Below are 22,432 nucleotides of genomic sequence, written 5' to 3'. Positions count from 1 at the left end.
CTGGCAAGAAGCATCGAGGAGCCTGGCTGGGCTGGAAGACTGGCTCTGTAAAGTGGGGCCAGATCATGGACTGTGTGAAACCAACACGAAGAGTTCGGGTTTGGCAGGATAGACAAGGACGAGTCGCTGTGGGTCCTTGAGCAGCAGCATGAGAGTAGGTTTAGGAAGCAGTTTTAGCCTGTCAGTTCTATACATGAGACTCGGAAAGAGAAAAGTGGAGCTTGCACTAGTAAAGTCAGTAAGTGTTTGCAATAGTCTAGAGATGAGATGTAGAAGGCTGGAGGGTCCCTAAATTGAAGGATCCAATAAAAAGTCAGGTCTGAAGATAATGACTTGGAAGGTAAAATAGCTTTTAGTTTAACCCATGATATTGGAACAAGATAAGATTAAATGTTCACAAAACGACAGCATTTTATTTTAAGAACTACTACCAACCCAAGTCTAGTGTGAATCTATTGTATGGGAAATGTTTTCCCCAGAAATGTAAATCTGTAACCCATCTCATAGCTTACTGGCATGGGCTTTTCTCCTTAGTGGAGGAAATCAATGCCCCCCTTCTTTTCCAGGGAGCAGAGGGGAATTGGCATGGGCAGGAGAGGAGATTTCTTCAGTTTTCTTCCAGTTGCTGAGTCCTAAGAATTTGGGGTGCTTTTGGCTTCTAGCTTCGAGAAAGAAGATGGCTGATACCAGCCCCATTTCATGTTTATGGGGCTCTGGGGAAAAGCTGACCTGAGAGGAGCTGGCAGTCTGCATCTTGTCCCCATTGCCAGCCTGTAGGACCAGAGACTTTAGGAACTACTTTCCCTTGGGGGAGGCCTAGGACTCTTGAGTTGCCTCACTCCCAATGGGAGAGCTCCTTCCCCCTCTGTTGCATGACACATTGATCAGAAGGCAGATTGAACCTGATAGCCTCCCTGCCGCCAGACTAACAATTTCTGAAGGAGCAGAGAAAATGCTAGCCTAGTCTGATATCTCTCTGGAGAGCAGAGTGGGCAAACTTCTGCCCCAAATTCCCATTTTTCTCATTAAAGAAACAGCAATCTGAGCAATGAGATTTTTGTAAAAGTATTTAGCACGGTGCCTGGCATACACTAGGGGCTTAGTAAATGCTTCCTTCCTTCCTACAAACCACTTTTTAGATGTTATCTCACCGATAATAAGCCTCGGAAATGGGTAGAGCAGGTATTGTGTCCTTTAAGTTCTCCAAGAAGAAATTGAGGCTCAGTTAGCACACCTAATATAAGGTCACTCAGCTAGTGAGGGAAAGACTAAGCCTAAATCTGGGCTTTCTGACTCTGTGCCCTGCTCTCTTCCCACTCCACTACGGCTGCTTTCTTGGCCTACAATGAACTTTCTGTTTCTGTCTGAAAACAGAAGCCTTACCTTTGAAGTGTAAATAAAGTGTGTCATTCAATGCTGGAGTCATATACAATTTTTGGTCCTTGCAAAGTTTTCTAAGGAAACTTTTGGTCATTCTGAAATCATAACAAAGTAAAATAAGTAAATGATTTTTAAAAGTCAGTTATAAGATTTATGTTAACCAATTTGAAACTATCCAAAAAGTTCATTAAGTTGTTCATACCCTTTGACTCAGAAATTCTATCTCAAGGATGTTTTTGACAGGAAGAAAAGACTTGCCATGTACATAAACACTCATCATTGTGTTATTTATGATAATGGAGAGCTAGAAACAAAACACGTGGCCAACACTTGGGGAATGAACAAATCTATGAATGAAATGAAACATGATGGTACCCTTAAAGGGATGACAAAAACCCAGGATCTTGAGGAAGGAAGCTGAGAGAATTCAAAGATTACTACAGTGTTAAGAAAGCAGATGGAAAAAAAAAATAGACTGCCCTGGGACTACAATAACGTGGGCAAGGGCACTGTGAGGAGGCACAGAGCTTTGTTTAGTTATAACAGTCACACAAAGTCCACTCTTTGCTTTGCTTTTTTTGTAAATGGTGGGGTTTTGCTTGGGGGCATTGTAGGAAGTGATGGCTGTATCAGAAGAAAATATGAACAGCTAGCTAGGTAGCATGGTGGATATAGCACCAGGCCTGGAATCAGCAGGATCTGGGTTCAAATATGACCTCAAACACTTCTCAGATGTGTAACCACGGGCAAGTCACTTAATCCTAGCCTAGTCCTTGAGGTTCTTCTGTCTTAGAACTGATATTAAGACAGAAAGTAAGGGTTTAAAAAAAAAGAAAATGCATCAATATATTTTTAAAAAATCAGGCTGAACAAAAAGAAGTCAGTGATGAGATATAGTTCCAAAGTATTTATACTGAAATAGTTATGAAGCATGATGCCTGCAAGATCATTGTTTAAGTCTTTTCTTTTGAATGTAGCCAGCAAAAATATCCAATATCTCACTGGCAACAATCCTGAGTGCCACTTGAACCCAATTAAAATGTAATTGGAGAATATTTAACAAAATAATGAAAAATACAATATAATATGCATAATGTTAATCTATGGCTCTTTATTTATTATTATTATTATTTTTAAAACCCTTACCTTCCGTCTTGGAGTCAATACTGTGTATTGGCTCCAAGGCAGAAGAGCCATTAGGGCTAGGCAATGGGGGTTAAGTGACTTGCCCAGGGTCACCCAGCTAGGAAGTGTCTGAGGCCACATTTGAACCCAGGACCTCTCGTCTCTAGGCCTGGCTCTCAATACATGGAGTCACCCCTGCTGCCCCCTATGGCTCTTTAAATCAATATGCAGGGCAAGGATTATTACAAATGATTTAGTGCCCCTCCCCCCACTCCTTTCTTATTTTCAGTTTGACACCACCAAAGTCTTAGGGTCAATTTTTTTTCTTAACATTTTTATTGAACACTATTTAAAATAATATTTTCCAATAATAGTTTTTAGGATGGTTCCATCCTACCTAAGGAGAGAGGAAGCTCATTCCATAATAATTTGTTCTGTCTTAGCCTTCCATAAACAGGCTATTGTTAAATGCAATGTTACCTGTGACAATTCTCCTTTTCCTTAGCTTTTTGGCTTGGGGAATGGGTGTTTGAGTTTTGATCGCCGCTTTGCTTCTGCTCACTTTGGAACCATTTTTCTGTAGTGTCTGCCAATTTCTCCTTAGGCTTAATCTCTGAAAGAGAGGGGGAGATTTCTTTGTAATACAAGTAAAAGTTATATGTAATAATTTCCACAAAAAGGACTCTAGTCCACAAAGTCTGTTTGCAGTTAATGTCAACAGCTCAATAGAAGAACAAAGAAATTGTAAACATTTTCTAAGTCTGATCAGTGATGTTTTGGTAAATGTTTAATTAAGAGATCCCCAGGGAAAAATGCATGCATGGACACTTTTAAGTTTAATCTGCATTATAGCAATTTTCTACATTGTTGTCTCGACAACAAATCAAGCCCTGGTTTGTAGCTTTGTTGAGGTATCAATGCTCACCTAGAACATTTAATAACGCGTTCTTCAGAACCTTGGATGGCTCCTGTACACTCTTGAGTCTACTGTTCATCATGGTGTGTTAAATTCATCCCAATTGTTGAAAGCTATTGTAGCACAACATAAACTCTAGTAGTTCCCACTCTGGTAAAAAGTTCTAGAAGGGGGTTGGTCACGTCTATATTCCTATATGTTGTCTATATTCCAAGAACAAACTTAGCTATTTGTGCAGCGGTTGATCACCAGGTGATGACTATCTTTGGCCATAAACATGCATGCCTATAGTTGGCTGAGAAGCAGCATGCTGACACAGGGAAGTAAAGTTGGGTTTGGTGTTGGACAAACTGGATTAGAATCCCAGAGCTCCTTACTACCAGTGTGATCTTGGGCCAGTCACTTATTATATGTCCTGTCAAATGTAGGGGTGGATAAGATAACCTCTCAGGCCTAATTCTCCATCTAAGATTCCAGTATGTCATCTTCAGGCTTTTGAATTACTTCTCTGAAGGAAGGGCTCCCACTGGGAAAATCATCAGTGAAACTCTGATCCTGAAGGCAAAGACTTGGCTAGCTAATTGTTAACAGGTATCAAGGTGAGCCATGGAGACACAAAAAAAGCAAAAATCATAGTCCCTGCCCTCAAAGAACTTACAGTCTAATGGGTGAGGGAGATAATATGCAAACAATCATGTATAACCAATACTATATATATAAATATGGACAGTATATGTATGTGTATATATACACATAGAACATATATATATATTTCTATACCTATATATAAACTGGAGATAATCAACAAAGGAAAAGGACTAGAATTGGTGGGGTGGGGGTGGTCTGGAAGGGCTTCCTATAGAAGATGGGATTTTACTTGGCACTTGAAGAAAGCCATGAAGCAGAAATGAAGAGGGACAGTGTTCCAAGGTATGGGGGTCAGGCAGAGAAAAGGCCCAGGGTTGGGAGCTGGAGTGAGGAGCAACCTCTGTAAGGAGCCAGGAGGCCAGAGTCACTATCCCATTGTGTGTGTGTGTGTGTGTGTGTGTGTGTGTGTGTGTGTGTGTGATGTGGAAAGATGGTAGAGTATCAGGAAATAGTATAGCAAGTTCCCTCTGCAAAACTCCAAACAGTAAATGTGATGTGATCAAATCCTGATGGGAGAAATCAAAGTCAGAGTGAGTCGTTTTTGCAGCCCAGGTCTGCATTGGGGAATAGACAGAGGTCTGTGGAACCTGTGAGATGGAGTCTGGACAGAGGCATGGGTGTCTAGAGCATTCTAGTATAAGGAAAGGCTGTGTACTAGGACAAGAGGAGGTCCCAGGCCCATACCTGGACACTCCCAGACCCTCATGGGCCATGACAGCTGAGAAAGATGCAGAGAGCTTTGGTGCCTACTCCCCACTACCAGATCACAGATCCAGGACAGACTGAGGAGGGGCCGAGTCCTCCCTTCCCCATCCCTGGCAGGGATCGGGTTCAGAAGCCAGCAGAGGTCTTATGGCTCAGATCCCAGAAGTAAAGCAGCGTCTTATTTTAAGCTTCTTCTAGCCTAGTCTTGAAGCTCACAGAGGAATATCCAAAGGGCAGTTCTGTCCCTCTGAACCTGTAGAATGCAGGGTTCTCAGGTGGCTGGCTAATAGGGGCTGAGCCCAGCAGCATCTACTTTTGCTCATACTCAAACTCAGAGCAAGAACTTGCAGATTTCAAAACAGGGGGACAACAAGCAGAATTTCCTTGGACCATAGCACTTCTGGAGCACTGAAAGCTTGCAGGTGTGCCCAGACTGAGTGGTCCCTGAGATCCTGTAATTCACACTCAATACTCCAAGGAAACAGCAATAGGACCTCTCCCCCAAGACCTTCCCTTGGGAACTGCCCAGCACCAACATCAAGTCTGGAGCCAAGAAGTAGGCTAGAAGAATGAACAAACAAAAAAGAACTTCACCATGAAGACCAAGGATGTTCAAGACAAACACAAACACACTCAGCTGGGTATAGAAATCTCTCCTTCCCCATGAGAAAGCAGGAGAAGAAGGAGGGAGGTGGAAATGAAGGGAGGAGGTGGCTGTTAGATGCAAAACACTTGAGGATGAATAAGAGAAAGTAGGAAAAATGGGGAAAATAGGATGGAGGATAATATATGGGAATCATAATGGTGAATTTTTTTTACAAATCTCTCTACTAAAGGCCTCATTTCTCAAATACATGGAGAAATGAATCAAATGTATCAGAATACAAGTCATTCCCCAATTGGCAAATGGTCAGAGGAAATGAACAGGTAGTTCTCAGACAAAGTAATTAAAATGATTTATGGTGATGTGAAAAAATACCCTAAATAATCACTATTAGAGAAAAGCAAACTAAACAAACTCTGAGGTACCATCTTAAACCTATCAGATTGGCTATTATGACTGAAAAGAAAAATTACAATAATTGGTGAGGATGTGGAAAAATAAAGGTACTAATGCACTGTTGGGAGAATTGTTAACTGATTCAACCATCCTGGAAATCAATTTGAATCTAAAAAAAATGAATGTTAAAAATTTCTTTTTACATATAATTGGAGGAAATTAAAATATTAAAAAAGAAAAAAATTTCACAGAATCAGGTGTTGAAATAGACATTCATACTAACAAGGAAGATGGTGTGGGAGGGCAGTGACATATGAACCTCATCCTTGTATGAACTGGTCAAAGGAGAGAAAAATACACATAAACAACGTTGGGTAAAAATGCATTTCACTCAATAGAGAAATAGAAAGGAAAGGGGATAAGGGAGAGGTAGAGGAATGATAGATAGCTTTAGGGAGAAATAGTTGTAAGCAAACAAAGATTAAGGATGTATAAAATGCTTATAGCTCTTTTTTGAAATAGTAAAGAACAGGAATCTGAAGGGGTGCTCCCAAATTGAGGAACAGCTTAGCAAGTTATGTTATATAGATATGATGGAATATTATTGTACCATAAAAATAATGAAAGGGATGATTTTAAAGAAACCTGGGAAGACATATGAACTAATACAGAGTGAAGTGATGATTATCAGGAGAACAATTTATACAAAGACAACAAATTGGTAAAAAATAATCAACTTTGAAAGTATTAGGAACTCTGATCAGTGTAATGCCCACTCACAATTCCAGAGGATCAATGATGAAACATTACTTTACCTCTGCTAGAGATGAGCAGGACTCAAGACAGCAAAATGAGTCATTTTTTGAGACTTGGCCAAAGTGGCCAAAGATATTTGTTATCCTTCACTATATATATATATATATTTATAAGAGGGCTTTTGTTTTTATATTGTTCTCAAATGTTGGGGGTGGGTGAAAGGGAGAGAAGAAAGATTTTTGTTGATTGATAATAACATATACAATTTAGAAAGGCAGAAAGGGGATTGGTTCTGAAGGACTTTAAGAGCCAAACAAAACTTTATATTTGATCTTGGAGGAGAGAATCAATAAAATTTACTGGGGGAGGTGGGGAAGTCACATGGTTAGATTTGTGCTTAACAAAAATCAAAATTTTTGGTAGTAGGGAGCAGTCTATTCCAACAGTTAGTCAATAAGCATTTATTACACACTTGTTATGCACCAGGCACAACAGGTACAAAGATGAACAAAGAGTCAGTTCCTGCCCTCAAGGGGCTCAAAGTCTAATGGGGGAGAGAAACAAGCAAATATGTATAAACTATATACAAGATAAATAGGAAATTCAAATGGAAGGGACTAGAATTAAGGGGCATTGGGAAAGGTGAGAACATTCCAGACATGGGAGACAGACATTGAAAATTCCCAAAACCAACAGATGGAATATCTTATTCATGGAATAACCAAAAGGCCAGGGTCACTTAATCAAAGAGTATATGGAGAGGAATAAGGTATAAGAAGACTGGAAAGATAGGAAGGGGTTAGGTCATGAATGTTTTGAACATCAAACAGAGGATTCTGTATTTGATCTGGCATTTTTTGAGCAGAAGTCCATATAACTGGACTTTGTTTAAGGAAAGTCTTTGGTGGCTGAATGGAAGATGGACTGATGCAGAGAGACACTTGACGCAGGCAGACCCACCAGGAGGCTACTGTAATAACCTAACATGAGATGATCTGGACCTGCACTAGAGTGGGGGCAGAGTCAAAGAAGAGAAGGAGGCATATGTGAGAGATGGCGCAAAGGTAAAAGATAGGTCCTGGTGACAGATTAGGCAGGGTGAGAGATACTGAGGAATCCAGGAAGAGTCCTAGATTTCCAAACAGCAGGTTTAGGGGAAAGGTAATAAGTTCAGTTTGGAATATAAGATTTTTATTGGACATCTTCTAGTTCAAACTGCCTAAAAAGCAGTTTGACTAGAGGTCAGCAGATTAAGGCAAAATAAGTAGATCTTAGAATTGTCAGCATAGAGATTATAAAGAGAGAAGAGAAGAAGGTGCAGGTCACTGTAGGGGGTTAAGAAGTGAAGGCACCTATAATAGATCACCTTTTTTTGTTTTTGTTTTTAAAGTTTATTTAATTAATTAATTTAGAAGATTTTTCTATACTTACAGGATTCATGTTCTTTCCCTCCCCTCTCCCCACCTCCCTCCCTTAACCAACATTCAATTCCACTGGGTTTTACATGTGTCATTGATCAAGACCTATTTCTATATTATTAATATTTGCATTAGGGTGATTGTTTAGAGTCTACATCCCCAATCATGTCCTCATTAAACCATGTGATCACCTTTTTAAAAATAAGATTACACACTTACAAAAGTGAACAATGTGGAAATATGTTTTGCATGATAATACATGTATAACCCAGATCAAATCACCTGCCAGCACTGAGAGGGGGAAAGGGAGGGAGGGAGATAAGTTCCATCATATAGCCTAGGACAACTTTTGTGGAAATCTGTTACTATATGTATTTGGTAAAATATATATGTACATATACAAATAAAATTAAAAATATAGATGACCTTTTAAGGAAGGTTAGTCACAAAGGTCAGAAAAAGTATAGGATATTAGTGAGCAGGTGCAGAAAAATTAAGTGAAGGTTTTTTCAGGACAGGAATGGTTACGGGCATGTTAATAGGCAGAAAGAACACATCTAGTACATAGGAAGAGATTGAAGATAAGTGAGAGAGCAGAAAGTAATTAAGGGCAATCTGTGAGGATATACTGGACAGAATGAGATTGTAAGAAGAGGGATTTGCCTTGGTGTGTAATGAATGAAGGAAGAGTTAGTGACAGAAGGCATCTGAGAGATATGAGGAAAAAGAGAGAAGAGGGAGCTCTGGGCAAATGGCCTCAATTTTTTCAGTAAAATATGAAGTTAAGGTTCTCAGTTGAGAGGGTAGGAGGAGGAGCCATAGAAGGGATCTGAGGAGGGCTGGAAAAGGTTTGGAAGAGCCATGGTAAAAAGAGGGATAATAAATTGCTACGGTACTAGTAGCAATGAGGGCCCAGTTGAAGTTGTGTAACAAATTTGTATTGGACCCACTTAGAATAATTATGCGATTTTCTCCATCTTCACTCAATAGCGTGTGTGTAGGAGAGAAGGTCCATGGTGGGAATTATCCAAGGCTGAGGCTTGGCAGAGCATAATTGGTGCCAGGGACTCAGAGTAGCACTAATTCAGTGTAGCATTGGACTAATTCAGCAAGGGAAAAGAGGGGAGGGAGATCTAGTTCAGGGTAGATGGAATTAGGGAGAATTGAGGAAACAAGAGATCATGATGTGGGCAAAAAGAAGAGTTTGGTAAAGGAAGATAGATGGAGAGGTGAAAAGGCAATGGATTATGCTCACATGAAGGAGAAGATATGTGGATGAATGATGACAAGATCAAGGGCATAATGACCCTATTTGTGTGTGGCTGAGGTGGGCTGGAGGATGTGGTCCTAGAAAGTGAGTAGGAAGAGGAGTGCTTATGGTGTCTGAGGGAGAGTCAATATGTATATTGAAGTCCCCTAGGATGAGGGTAGGAATTGAAGAGGACAGAGAAATTGTGAGCCAGGCACAGAACTCATTGAGGAAGGAAGAGGAGTGACTGAGGAGTCTGTAGAAACAGCTGGCAGGATTTTGACTGGGTATAAGGTGTGAAGTGAATGGACCTCAGAGGAGGAGAATTTGCTGAGTGATGGAGGTAGGGGGAGATCCTGGAAGTGTCCAGGTCTGAGGATGGTGGCTATATCAGAGGAGAGAAGAGAGTGTGTTTAAAAGATGCTGCGATGGTAGAAATGACAGGCCCTGTCAACAGAATGGAAACGGTGTTAAGAGAGAGGGAGTTTGGTGGCACACCTAGATTGCTGTCCCCCTCAGTAACAGGGAAGCTGGTAGCACAAAGTACCCCAGCCTTGGAAAGGTGGTTTGTAGGTAGAGGGCCAACAGTAATTCAGCATAACTTGGGGAAATGATGACTCTGCCCATTAAAGTTCTAAGGTGAAAACATGAGCTGTGTCTGTCCGTACTGCATGTAATCTCATGGGGCTGTCCTTAGAGATAAGGCCACATGCTGAGAGCAGCATCGATGACAGGCATATGGCTAAAGATAAGTGAGGGTTCAGACTCTAGAGGGAAGAGGAGAGCCCCTGATACCTACAATCAACAGCAGGGCGCAAGTCTTCACTGGATGGGGTGAATTTGTGAGTTCTCTGACTCCATATCCCCGAGGTCAGAGGACATGGAGCCTCTCTGAAGAAGGGCTTCGGCCTACAGTGGGGGGCTGTGACCTGTTCTATACTGTCATTCATAAACCCATTCTATGGCTAATCCTTTCCCTAGACTCATCACTTTAGAGGGGCATTAGGACCTTTTAAAGAGACATAAATCAGATTCTCAAGTTTCCTGAAATAACCTGAACAGGATCAAGGAAGAGAGGGAATTCGACTATAGAGATTAGAAGGCAATAACCAAGATTGAACTGCATCCGCTTGTCAGAAATTAGATGTCTAACACTTGGGTTACCATCAGGTTGAATACTAAGAGTTAAACAATGACACCTAAGAAATCCCTTCTATTATTCCCACTCTCTAATCTTCCATCACTCTCTATCTGCTGGCTGCTTCCTTGATGCCTACAAACATGCCCACCTCTCCCCAATCCTTAAAAATTCTCTCACTTAATCTGACTGTCCCTTATTGTTCTCAACTCCTCTAGAATCTATCCTTTCTTTCTCTGGCTAAAATCTTGAAGAAACTTATCTTCAGTAGATGCCTCCACTTCCTCTCTTTTCACCCATTCTTAATCCCATTTTAATCTTCATTCCAACCTAGTCAAAAACTGAAATTGCTCTCTGCAAAGTTACCAATGATCTCTTAATCATTCTACCTAATGCCTTTTTTCTGGATCTCCATCCCTCTTGACCTCCCTGCAGCTTCTGGCGCATTGATTATACTCTTTTGCCCAATACTCTCCTCTCTGGAGATTTTTGGGGCACGGCTCTTTCTGTCTACTCAATCCTTTGCTGGATCCATGGGCTGTTCTGCAATGATCTGTCTTGTGTCTCTTTCTCTTCCTACTCTAAACTATTTTGCTTGTTGATCTTACCTCCTCCCATGGATTCAATTATTATCTTTATGTAGATAATTCCTAGATCTATCTATCCAGCCCTAATACCCTGACTGAACCTCAGTCCTAATCATCATTTGCTTTCTGGACACTTCAAAGTGAATGTCATATATATAAACTTCAATATGTCCAAAGCAGAGCTTGTTCTCCGCCCCCCCCCCCCCCAATCCCCTTACAAATTTCTAAACCCTTACAAATTTCTTCTTCTGAAGGCACCAACCATTCTCCCATTGACCCAGTTTACAATCTTGGAGTCCATCTCTTCTTATTCTTACCTATTCCATGTTCTGATTTGTTATTATTAGTTTTGTTGTTTCTACACACAGCTTTCCTGTGCATCCTATTCTCTCCATTCAAATAATCACCATTCTGGGGCAGGACTTCACACCTGGACTATTCAATGGTTCTTAAATTAGCCTCCTGGCCTCATATTAATCCCACTGAAATCCCTATTCCACTCAAAGGCCAAAGTGATTTCCTTAAAGCACAGTCCATCCAAATTACTTCTCTCCATTCACTCCTTTCCTTCCTAAGATCCCCCTCTATTAAATAAATTCCAGTGGCCTCCTCTTACTTCCTGTTTCAAATATGAAATCCTCTAGAAAACCCTTCACAACCTGAACCTCAAGACCTTTCCAGTCGGCTTAGACTTTTCTCCCTTGAATACTATGAACCAGCTACAAGGGCATACTTTCTGTTCCTTACACATGATACTCCATCTCTTGGGCACCTTTTTCTGGTGTCCCATCCCCCACAATTACTAATGCTTTCCCTCTGAGAGTACCTTCTGTATCTTGTATGTGTGCTTCCCACCCCATTCTTTAGAAAGTGAATTCCTTGAGAGTAGAGATTGCATATTTTCAGCACTTAGCCCAGTGTCTGGAACATAGTAAATAGTTACTAAATATTTATTGATTGACTGATTACTGGAACCCAAGGGAAAAGAATTGGCACATATGATTACCTCTATCAATAGCTCCTCTTGGCAAAAGGATTTCTATAGGTTTACAATTCTACCTTCACTGAGAGCATTTATCTCATTTTAATGTCTGAGTGATTATGCATTGTGAGTATGGTTATTCAATCAAATTGCATTAGTCATTATTTATGATTATCTTCTTCCTGCAATCTACAAGTGCAACCAAACTGGCCTTTTCTCTTGCTCCTAACGCCCTGCACCCTGATTCCTATCTCTAAGTCCTGAGAACAAAGGGCTCCAGAACAGAATTCTACAAAATAAAACTTAGTAATGAGCAAACAAGGCTCATAATGTATGACTTTTCCTTTTATCTATTCTCCTTTAGTCTTGTAGACAAGAATATAAATGTAGGGGGAATCTGGGTGGTTCAGTGGATTAAAAGTCAGGCACAGAGATAGGAGGTCCTGGTTTCAAATCTAGCCTCAGACACTTCCCAGCTGTGTGATCCTGGGCAAGTCACTTAACCCCCACTGCCTAGGCCTTACCACTCTTCTGACTTAGAAGGTAAGGATTAAAAAAAAAGAATAAAAATGGAAATGGAAATTGTCTTATCAGTCATCCTTTATTCTCACCAGGGATAAGCCCATTTTCTTTGTCAATTGTATTCAAACCCCCAAACAGAGATCATAAGATCATCAAAAAGAACATTAAAAGTTCATGTAGTCTAATAGCCCCCTCATTTTACAGATGAGGAAAGTGAGGCCCAGTGGAGTTATTTGCTTACTCAGTCATATAGGAGATGAGTAGCACTGCCAGAATTCAAATTCAGTTCTTATGTCTAAGCTCCCTATTCTTCCCACTGAATCACACTGTCTCCTGACATTCTTTATACCAGTGATGTCAAACTCAAATTGATTTGGAAAATCAAAAATTAACATTATTCATGTTGCATTGTATTTTTGTCTATTTTGTTAAATATTTCCCAATTGCATTTTAATCTGATTCTGATTACCACTGAGGGTAGTAAGCTTTGTCCTGGTAGGAGTTTGACACTTACACACTTCTCTAATTCATCATTTGTATTATGTTTTAGCTTGCTCACACTTACAATGATCTTCTCTATTACCCTCTGGGTAATCCTCAACTTCCCTTTTTTGGAGATTGTAATATTTCACGTTTCATAGTCGTATAAAGAATACTTCAAAGTATTCAATATCAAAATGTGTCTGTTTTAGGAAGAAGTTTGATTTTATTAAAAGAACTACATTTTCCTAAAAACAATCTAGGCGGGGGCAGTTGGGTAGCTGAGTGGATTGAGAGCCAGACCTAGAGATGAGAGGTCCTAGGTTCAAATGTGGCCTCAGACACTTCCCAGCTGTGTGACCCTGGGCAAGTCACTTAACCCCCATTGCCTAGCCCTAATGGCTCTTCTGCCTTGGAGCCAATACACAGTATTGACTCCAAGATGGAAGGTAAGGGTTTAAAAAAACAACAAAAAAAACCCAAAAAAAACAATCTAGGCCCTTCTCTTTCTGTTCAATTTTGGACCAACCTTATTGTCTATCTGTAGTGTTTGTTCATACATATGTACCTATGTTTATATATCTACATACATGTGCATCTATAGTATGTATTACACACATCTTCATATAAAAGAACACGTACAGAAGACAAACTGTATAGGCTGATTAGGCAACTATATTATAGTCTGTTCAATAGGCATTCTTCATCTACTTAGTTTTTCTTATATAGCAATTAGGATAAGCTTTTGGGTATGGATTTCATTTAGGGTGCTATTCAATATTTCCCAACTTGATGAAATCAATATGTCATAAGGACCTTCAGCTTCTTCTATGCACTGGGATCTAGTCCACAAGAATGGCAACCATCTTTGACAAGCATCCATCTGTCTGTTTTAAGCCTCATTTGATATTAATGATGAGAAAATTTAAGTAAGATTAATGACATCATTCAAGGAAGCTTGTAAAACTTGGCCATATGCATGGGTGATATTTTGCTTCAAGACAATCTTACAATAGCGCTTTACTAAAATTTTATAATTGCAAATTTAAATAAAATTAGGTTTTTGTTGTCAACAGACATTAATTCTAATATGATCTTGTATTCTTTACATTGTGTTACATCAATTGTGTGATGATAAAAAAAAATGTGATTTACTATGGAATATTGCTTAAGAAGACCTACTTTCTGAGTTGGTATTTGGATTATTGATGATCTCTCGATCACTTTTTGGAAGTAATCAAGTCCAAGATTTTTTCTATCCTTTTGGTAGTTTCCCTGCTCCTTCACACACCTTTGTGAATCAAGCCCTCAAAACTGTGCTGCATCCAGCAAGGGCTTCTTCTCTATACACATTCAGAAGCTTTTCCCATTGTTTTATTCTATCTCTTAAGAAACACATTTGGAAGAAGATGAGTCCAGATGCAGTGGCTCTATCGTTTTTGATAGTAAAAGATTTTGGTATAAAAATTTTTATAGATCGTTTCTCTTTTCTCTTTCTAGTTCCATACTTAAACATCCTCCGCATGACTTTAATTAGTCAAGTCTGTCACCAATGTTTCTCTAGCCTGGTTTTTCATTCCGTTGTTTCTTGTTTTGTGAGTTCTTGCTCATCCTCAGTGAAACTTTACAAATGGACCAAAAATAGAGTATTAACACACTTGCACATTGCTTTACATTTTGTGGAGTGCCTGTGAGGTGGGCCGTACCAATGTTTTCATTACATTTTACAGGTGAGAAAATAGGTGTCAAGAAGCTGGGTAACCTCCCTAACCAGAGGCAGGAAGGATCCAGACCCACTTTGCTTGATAGTGTCCAGGGCAATATCCGCTCGACCAAGCCCCCTCTCATGGGTATCAAACCACAGAACCTTGCTCTATCCATAAAACCCGGAACTAGACCCCAAGGGTTTTGCTGACTGCCAATCTGGTGTTATCACTCCCATCTGCTTCCCTTTGTTATTGATATAACAGATCAGCTCTAGATGGAGTCTACAGAATCACACACTTGATTTTCTAGCTTTGTTCTTTCTCCTTAACTTTTAACACACCAAACCTTTTTCTTCTGCAATTGCTTTTCCTTAACTTTGACACAAACACTCTCCCTTCTCCTTCCCACCCCGTCCAGAGCGGATGGCATTCTAAACCGTCTTGAGCACGTTTGTATGATGTCAGGCCTCATGTCTGTTCCAATGCTGCATGCAATAGCAGAAAGGGCACTGGCATTGATTAGTTGAACTGAGTTAAAGACCTACCGGCTGAAACTAAACCTGTGTGGACCCCTGGGGAAATCTTATGCATCTCATCAGGGTATTCTTTAAAAAGCTTTTCTCAAAATCCAACGATCTTATCTTATATTCAATACTGTGTACCGGTTCCAAGGCAGAAGAGCAATAAGAGGGGCTTAAGTGACTTGCCCAGGGTCACCCGCTAGGAAGTGTCTGAAGCCAAATTTGATCCCAGGACCTCCTGTCTCTGGGTTTGCTGCCCCCAGGCTATCTGTTTCTCATCCATCAAATGAAAGGCCTCTAAGATCCTTCCACCTCTAGCAATAAGGGCTTCCCAGGAAAGGGAGATGAACTCAGATCACTGGGAAGACAAGCATCTAACAACACCTACATTCTCCAGGGAGACCAGTGCCTCCTGCACGGTGCTAAGTGAATAAAATAGGCCACGGTTTCACATTGAGGGAGGGGACATGTGCTGTTTTTGGGATAGAGTCTGGCATGTTGCTGGTCTTCTTTATTAGCGAAGCATACCATAACAATACACGTTCCTCTGGCACTTTAAGGCTTACAAAAATGCTTCCTTCCAAACAACCTGTAAGGTAGGGAGCTCGAGTATTATTCATCCCCATTTTACAGAGGGAGAAGGAATGTTCTAAGAGGTTAACAAAAAAAAGTAGAGGAAAGAACACTGACGATGATTCCAAGGTCTTCAGCCTGGCTTGAACCTGCAGTTCCAATTCCCTTGGCTCGGGTAGGAGGGCAGTGATGTGAAGTCCAGAGACTCAGGTTCAAGTCTTACCTCCTATGAACCTCGGCTTCCTCCTCTTTACAATAGGGATAATAGTGGCTGCGGTGAGGAAAGCTCTTTGCCCACAGTGAAGGCTGCAGGCAGAGGGGTTACATGACTCGGGCGTTCTCCGGAGGAGAAGTGTGGGGACTTTGTGGAATGACACCATTTCCCCCGTGCTTAGGCAATCACAACCTCTTATGATCTCAACTCTGTCATCTAACATGTTGGCTTTCTTTCCAAACTTTACGTCCATCTGCATGGGGGACACATGGCCATCTGTGCCTTCATCCAAGTCAGTGATATAGATATGGTAAAGCACAGTGTGGGGCAGCTGGGTGACTCAGTGGATAGAGAGCCAGGTCTGGAGCCCAGAGGTCCCAAGTTCAAATTTGTCCTCAGAAACTTCCTAGCTGTGTGACCCTGGACAAGTCACTTAACCCTAATCATCATCTCCTATAGGAGACCTCCCTGGCCTGACAACAGGCCATCCAACCTTTGTGGCAAACCTCTAGGGAGAGGAAACTCATTTCATATTTGGGCAGTTACTCCTCTCACATTCAGCCTAAATTCTTCTTTTACAATTTTCATTCCTTCCTCCTAGTTCTCCGAGGGCCAAACAGGACAAATCTGATCTCTCTCTCACATGACTGCCTTTCAAATACTGAGGACAGATCCTATGCCTGTCTTTCCACATAGACTTCTCCTCTACATGTCGAATATCTCCAGTTCCTTCAATTATAGATTCAAGTAAATTAAATGAATTATTAAATAAGGTCCCTCACCACACTAGTTGTCCTCCTCTGGACTTTCCATAGCTTATCAATGCCCTTAATAAAATGTGGCATCTAAAATGGAGCAAATTTCCAGATGGGCTCTGAGCAGGGTCAAGTACAAGTGAGATGATCCCCTCCTTATTCCTGGACACAATGCTTCTTTTAATTCAGTCTGGAATAGCATTATCCTTTTTGGCTGCCATATCATGCTACTAACTCACATCAAGACCCAGATCTTTTTTCAAGCAAATTATTGCCTAACCAGAGATCCTCTAAATTGTATTTGTGTGAAGTTTTTTTAGCCTATCCTGCAAATGCCAAGCAATGGAAGCAGATTAGGAATAGTCTGCCAGGCCCCAAACCCTGTTCCTTTTTCTTTTGAGGCAACTCTAATTCAGACCTCTTCAGACTCTGACTCATAGATAATGATTTTATCTTCTTTCCCCTATAGTCTCTTGGAATAAGTAATATGTAGTGATACTATCAAGGCATGCCACTCTTCTCAGTTAGTTGGGTGGGTAGTTGGCTCCTCAGAAAGCTACTACAAAGTACAATCCTCCTTCTGACTTTGCTCTCCAAAAATCATTTGAAAAATCTCACATTTGTGGACAAATGGTGAGATGTGAGTTGGATGATGGCTAGAGATTCAGAATTAAGTGAATGACTAGATCCAAAGCATAGTCATTACTGGGTTAATATTAACCTGAAGGATGGTCTCTGATGGAGACTCCCAGGGATTTCACTGGCACTCTGATTTTCTTTCTTTTTAACCCTCACCTTCTGTCTAAGAATTGATACTAAATATCAGTTCCAAGACAGAAAAGCAGAAAAAATTAGGCAATGGAAATTGAGTGATTTGTCCAGGGTCCTAAAATTAAGAAGTTTCTGAACCCAAATTTGAACCCAGGATCTCTAGTCTCCAGGGTCTCACTCTCGATCCCCAGAGCCACCTCACTGCCCCACACTGTGCTGGATGAAGCCATGGATGGCACAGTTGTCACATATATTGAGGAAGGGAAGTCTGGAAAGACAGCTAATGTGCTAGACAGAAGAGTCAAGATCATAAGGTACATACAAAGGTCCTAACTGCCTAAACAATGACAGCTAAAGTTCTAGACATTGTCCAAAAAAAATCCTATGCTAAATTATGTAGGGAATACCCCAAACCAATGAAATTATATTTTTAAGTGCTGAAATAAGAATAATCTAACATCACATCATGCCCATTTTGTGTGCCCAATGTCTTCAAAGCTGGATTCAAATGCTCTTACTTAAGCCCACAGAAGGCCAGATCACCTAGTCAGACCCTTCATTCTACCCATCAGAAAGTGATGCTGAGAGTGCTGAGGTGCCCTCTGGGAAGTGCTAGAGTTAGTGAGGGCTAACACTGGCTGGCTCTCCTCCCAACCAATCCTTGAAAACCCGAGCCTTGTCTAATGAAAAGCAGACTCTTCCAGCACACTGATCTGCTCTTTTCTAATCTGTAGAATGGTGATGGGTATCTATGTCTGTCAAGAAATTCTGCTTCTGTCTTTAGCATAGGGATGCTGGGAGTTGGGCACATGAGAAGGAGATGTAGAAGGGGAATGGCTATGGGGTTTAACTGGTCTGATGTAGGACTAAATGGAAACATAAGGCAGAATGAATTATAATGAAACTTTCATGTGTACAAAATCAGTTATGTTTTGCCACATCCTTTTTCCCTACCCAGAAGTGAAAAACAAGTACTATAAAACAGTGACTCCCAAACTTATTTGGCTATATATTTATTTTGAGATGAAATCCATAAATGCTGGTTTAGTGGATCTGTGGATACACGATATCACTGAGACAAAGGGAAGTCAGATATATTTGGAAAACTATACTTACTTTTTTACACAGAAAAATTACTGTACAAAATTAGTATCTCAGCTATATACATAATTTCATCTTTAATATTTTGATGGGAAAATATTGCTATGGAACTATTGGGAAAATCAGAATTTCAGAAAATATTACTTGGGAAAAATAGGGTCAAAACAATGTATTTAGGGCTCAATTTGAGACCTATGCCCTTCTTCTTTTTGATTTTTTATCAGCTCTCTGGTGAATGGGTAATATTAGTAATGACAGTAGCTAACAATTATATCTTTTTTTTTAAGTTTGTGAATCACACTGCATATATTTTCTTGTTAAAGAATGAATGCGATAAATGGGGTATAATATATGGAGATGAAATATAAAACCAATCCATTTCATCAGTGGAACTTATAAAAAAGGGTTTAGTGAGAAAAAAGATTTTAACTTTTGTTTAAAATGAGAGGCTTAGTTGACTTTTTTCCCTTTGACTATATGCTACGACTAATAAAAACTAGGAGATAATAATAGCTTATATTCACATAGGCTTTAAAGCTCTAAAAAGCCATTATTCCATCTGATTCTCCCTCAACAACCCTAGGGGCCTATAAGGAGTATGTGTTAAGACCTTCAATGAATAGGTAAGGAAACTAAGGCTCCTATATACAAATGAAATGCCTAGGCTATAGTAGTAGTGCACTAACATGATGAATATATAAATATATATTGCATGATAGCATACATATAACCTATGTAAAATTACTTACTATTTCAGGGAAGGGGTAGGGAAAGGAGAGAGGGAAAAAATTAGGAACTTAAAATGTCAGGAAACAATGTTAAAAGTTGCTTCTACATGTAATTTGGAAAAAAAGTTACTAAAACAAAAGAATAAAAGTGCAATAGAGAGAAGAATGTTAAACTGGGACCCTGCAAACATTGGTTTGACTCCTACCCAGCACTTACTAATTGTGTGACCCTAGGCAAGTCATTAAATTACTCTGATCCCCCTCCACCATGAGTTCCTACCCACAGGTCCCCTAAGATGTCCACTTTTCCTACTGTGGGGAGAGTGCTTTATTGTTATTTTTTATTCTCATGCTATTTCATTATAGATAGGGTTAATCAAAGGAGTTTTCCCCACCTGCTACCAGTTGTACTCTTGATCTGTAGAAGGCAGAAAGGAACCCCAAATCCTTGTATAGTCTAAAATAAAGGAGTTGCTTCTCTGATAAAAATCTATTTTTCCTGAAAGTCTAAACAAGTCATTTCATCATGGGAGTCCAGCCCCGGTTCGCTGAAATCTTAGAAGTGTCCAAGGTCTGCTCTAAGCCAACCAAACCAAAAGTTGTTTTATCCTCTAACAAGGAGAAAATGATGACCACATCTTCTCTGGGAAGATATATGGACGTTCCAAACTATTCACTTCCTGATAAGTTCATCAAATTAATCAGTGACCCAAAAGAAATACGCAGGCCCTTTGGACTACTTTTGAGCTTTTCCCTTTTTTTTCCCAGAAAGAACTGAAATTGAACAGACAGTCCTGCTCCCCCTGAACAACTTCTCCCTCACCTCCAAAAGTTATTCTTGGCTGCCCCCAGGAAGCACACTGGGCTATATGTACATGAGATTACATGTACGTGGGAGCTGGGAAGAGAATTCATGGCCACTTTGGGATTTTTTTTTCCTTTTTCTGACCATAGGTGAGAGAACAGAGACCCAAGAACAGAGTTTTCCAGAATAAGAGACAGTTTAGTGTCCAGGAAAAACATATCAGAGATCCGGTTACATGGCCTGAGTAGAGTTCAGGGACAATTTCATTCCTGAACCTCTGCCTTCTAATTAGAAGAGGGAGATTTCCTAGGCAATGAGATCCTAGAATTTAGTCTACTAATGCTTCTGGCAAACCCAAGATCTGTTCCTTTCCAAAAAAAAGTCTAAAATATGAGGGAAAGTTAAACCTAGAAGAACCTAGAACCTTATAAAAAAATAAAACACTGGAGAGAACTGTGATTGTTTATAGGCTTAAAAAAAACAAAAACCTCTTACCTTCTTGCTTAGTATCATTTCTAAGTCAGAAGAGCAGCAAAGGGAGGGCAAATGTGGTTACTTGACTTGCCCAGGATCACACAGCTAGGAAGAACCCAAGTGCTCCCACTCCACATCTGGCACTCTATCCACTGTAATACCTAGCTGCCCTAACATGTTATTAGTAGGTACCTTTAGGACATTTTAATTTTCCCCATTTCCTCTGGGATAAAATAAAGGTAATCTTGGGTGGTCTACCCATTACCAATGTTTATTACCTAAAGTTACTCTAAAATTGTTACTTTTTAAGTAAAATCTAAAGTACTTGCTTGATTAGCAGATGGGGAGGTGGTTACTTAAACACAAACATTTATATTTGGAGATTTCCCAGCAAAAACTCTAGGTGGCCATATATTTGCCAAGAGAAAATTAATCTTTGGTCTTAGGAGGTCTATTTGAATCCAGAGTTTGAGGGGTCCTGGGCAACAAGCTATAGTTATTTACATGCTTTTGTTTGGAACTACTTTCTCTGGATAAAAAAAGTAAAAGCTTACATATACATCAATTGGGGATCATGAGCTACAGTTTTGATAGGACATAGGGGTAAATCCTTGCCACTTCCAGGATCAATTACAAAATACTCCTGTTTAGCATTCAAAGCCTTTTATAATCTAACTCCCTCCTACCTTTCCAGTGTTTGTAGAAATTACTTCTTGACACATTCTTTTTTTTTTTAAACTTACCTTTTATCTTAGAATCAATACTATGTATCTTAGAATCAATACTGTGTATTATGTATTGGTTCAGGACCTCCTCTAAACCTGGCTCTCAATTCACAGAGTGACCTAACCACCCTCAGACACATACTCTTCAATCCAGGAACACTGGCCTCCTGGCTGTTCCATGAACAAAATATTCCATCTCTAGGCTCTGAGCATTTTCTTTAGTTTGACCTCCATGTCTGGACTACTCTCTTCAACTCTGTCTACAGTCTTCTCTGGTTCCCTTTTAATCCCAACTAAAATCTCTTTTTTTTTGGAAGCCTTTACCAACTCCTTTAATTCTATTCATTATTTCCTATTTATCCTCTATATAGTTAGTTTGCATGCCCTCTCTCCTCATTAGATTGTGAACTCCATGAGTCTTTTGTTTCTCCTAGCACTTAGCACAGTGCCTGGCACATAAATAGGTGCTTCATACATATTTACTGATTGTTTTTTCCGAGTTGCAATAAAGTGCTTTAAAAACCTTAAAATCCTGAAGAAATAAGAGTTGTTGTGATTGTTTCTCGAGGTCACCCATAAGTGGTTGAATGGTGGCTGTCGAGTTTGAGCTCTGGTAGAACAGCCTGGGTTCCCTGCACAAGGGTTACCTGCATTGTTTATCAGCACACTCTCTCCATTTCTACAGTCCCCTGAAGACTCTTCAGATTCCTCTGGCACACTCCCATGCTCAGTTCCATCTTCCTGGCCAGGCTTTCCGGATTCTGGATGCATTTTTAGTTCTGCAAACACACATATATATTATGGACGGTGGTCAAACAGGCTCTCTCCACCGTCTTAGAAACTCTACTCCCAAATCACTTAATTTTTTTGTTGTTTAATCACGTTTTCTCCAATAGAGTCCCACAACTAGTAAAAAATGTTGTAGAAATAGACCTTAAAGATCAATTTGGTTCACCCCCACCTCATTTTACAAATGGGGAAACTGAGGCCAAGGGAAGAGAACCGACGTGTCTAAAGTGACCGAACTAGTGTGGCATCAGAAAATGAGGATTCGGGTCAAGCACTTTTACCCCTCCTCGAGCCTCGGTCCGTAGCCCCCTCCTAGGCGCAATCCCTTACCCTACCCGCCACCTGGCTCCCAGACTCTCGCAAT

At 40.2% G+C, this 22,432-nt stretch overlaps 1 protein-coding gene across 3 annotated transcripts in view; it reads right to left on the bottom strand.

The window, feature by feature from the left end:
- Positions 1 to 22,432, bottom strand: part of DNAAF1 (dynein axonemal assembly factor 1) — a 39,344-nt gene that overhangs the window by 16,756 nt on the left and 156 nt on the right. The window contains exons 1-4 of one of the 3 annotated variants that reach the window (XM_016427773.2): positions 22,350 to 22,425; positions 21,927 to 22,058; positions 2,986 to 3,118; positions 1,384 to 1,475 (exon numbers count right to left, since the gene is read on the bottom strand). In XM_016427773.2, the coding sequence (XP_016283259.1) occupies positions 1,384 to 1,475; positions 2,986 to 3,118; positions 21,927 to 22,050 (349 nt within the window). In that variant the 5' untranslated portion in view covers positions 22,051 to 22,058; positions 22,350 to 22,425. Of the gene's footprint in view, positions 1 to 1,383; positions 1,476 to 2,985; positions 3,119 to 21,926; positions 22,059 to 22,349; positions 22,426 to 22,432 lie in introns of those variants that run through there. The other 2 variants (XM_016427774.2, XM_016427772.2) reach the window with 2 other exon arrangements.

This window comes from Monodelphis domestica, chromosome 1 (genome assembly GCF_027887165.1).
Source record: "Monodelphis domestica isolate mMonDom1 chromosome 1, mMonDom1.pri, whole genome shotgun sequence".
NCBI classification, from domain to species: Eukaryota; Metazoa; Chordata; class Mammalia; order Didelphimorphia; family Didelphidae; genus Monodelphis; species Monodelphis domestica.
Note: the sequence above shows the minus strand (reverse complement) of the source record. Positions and strands in the feature narration are given on the sequence as shown.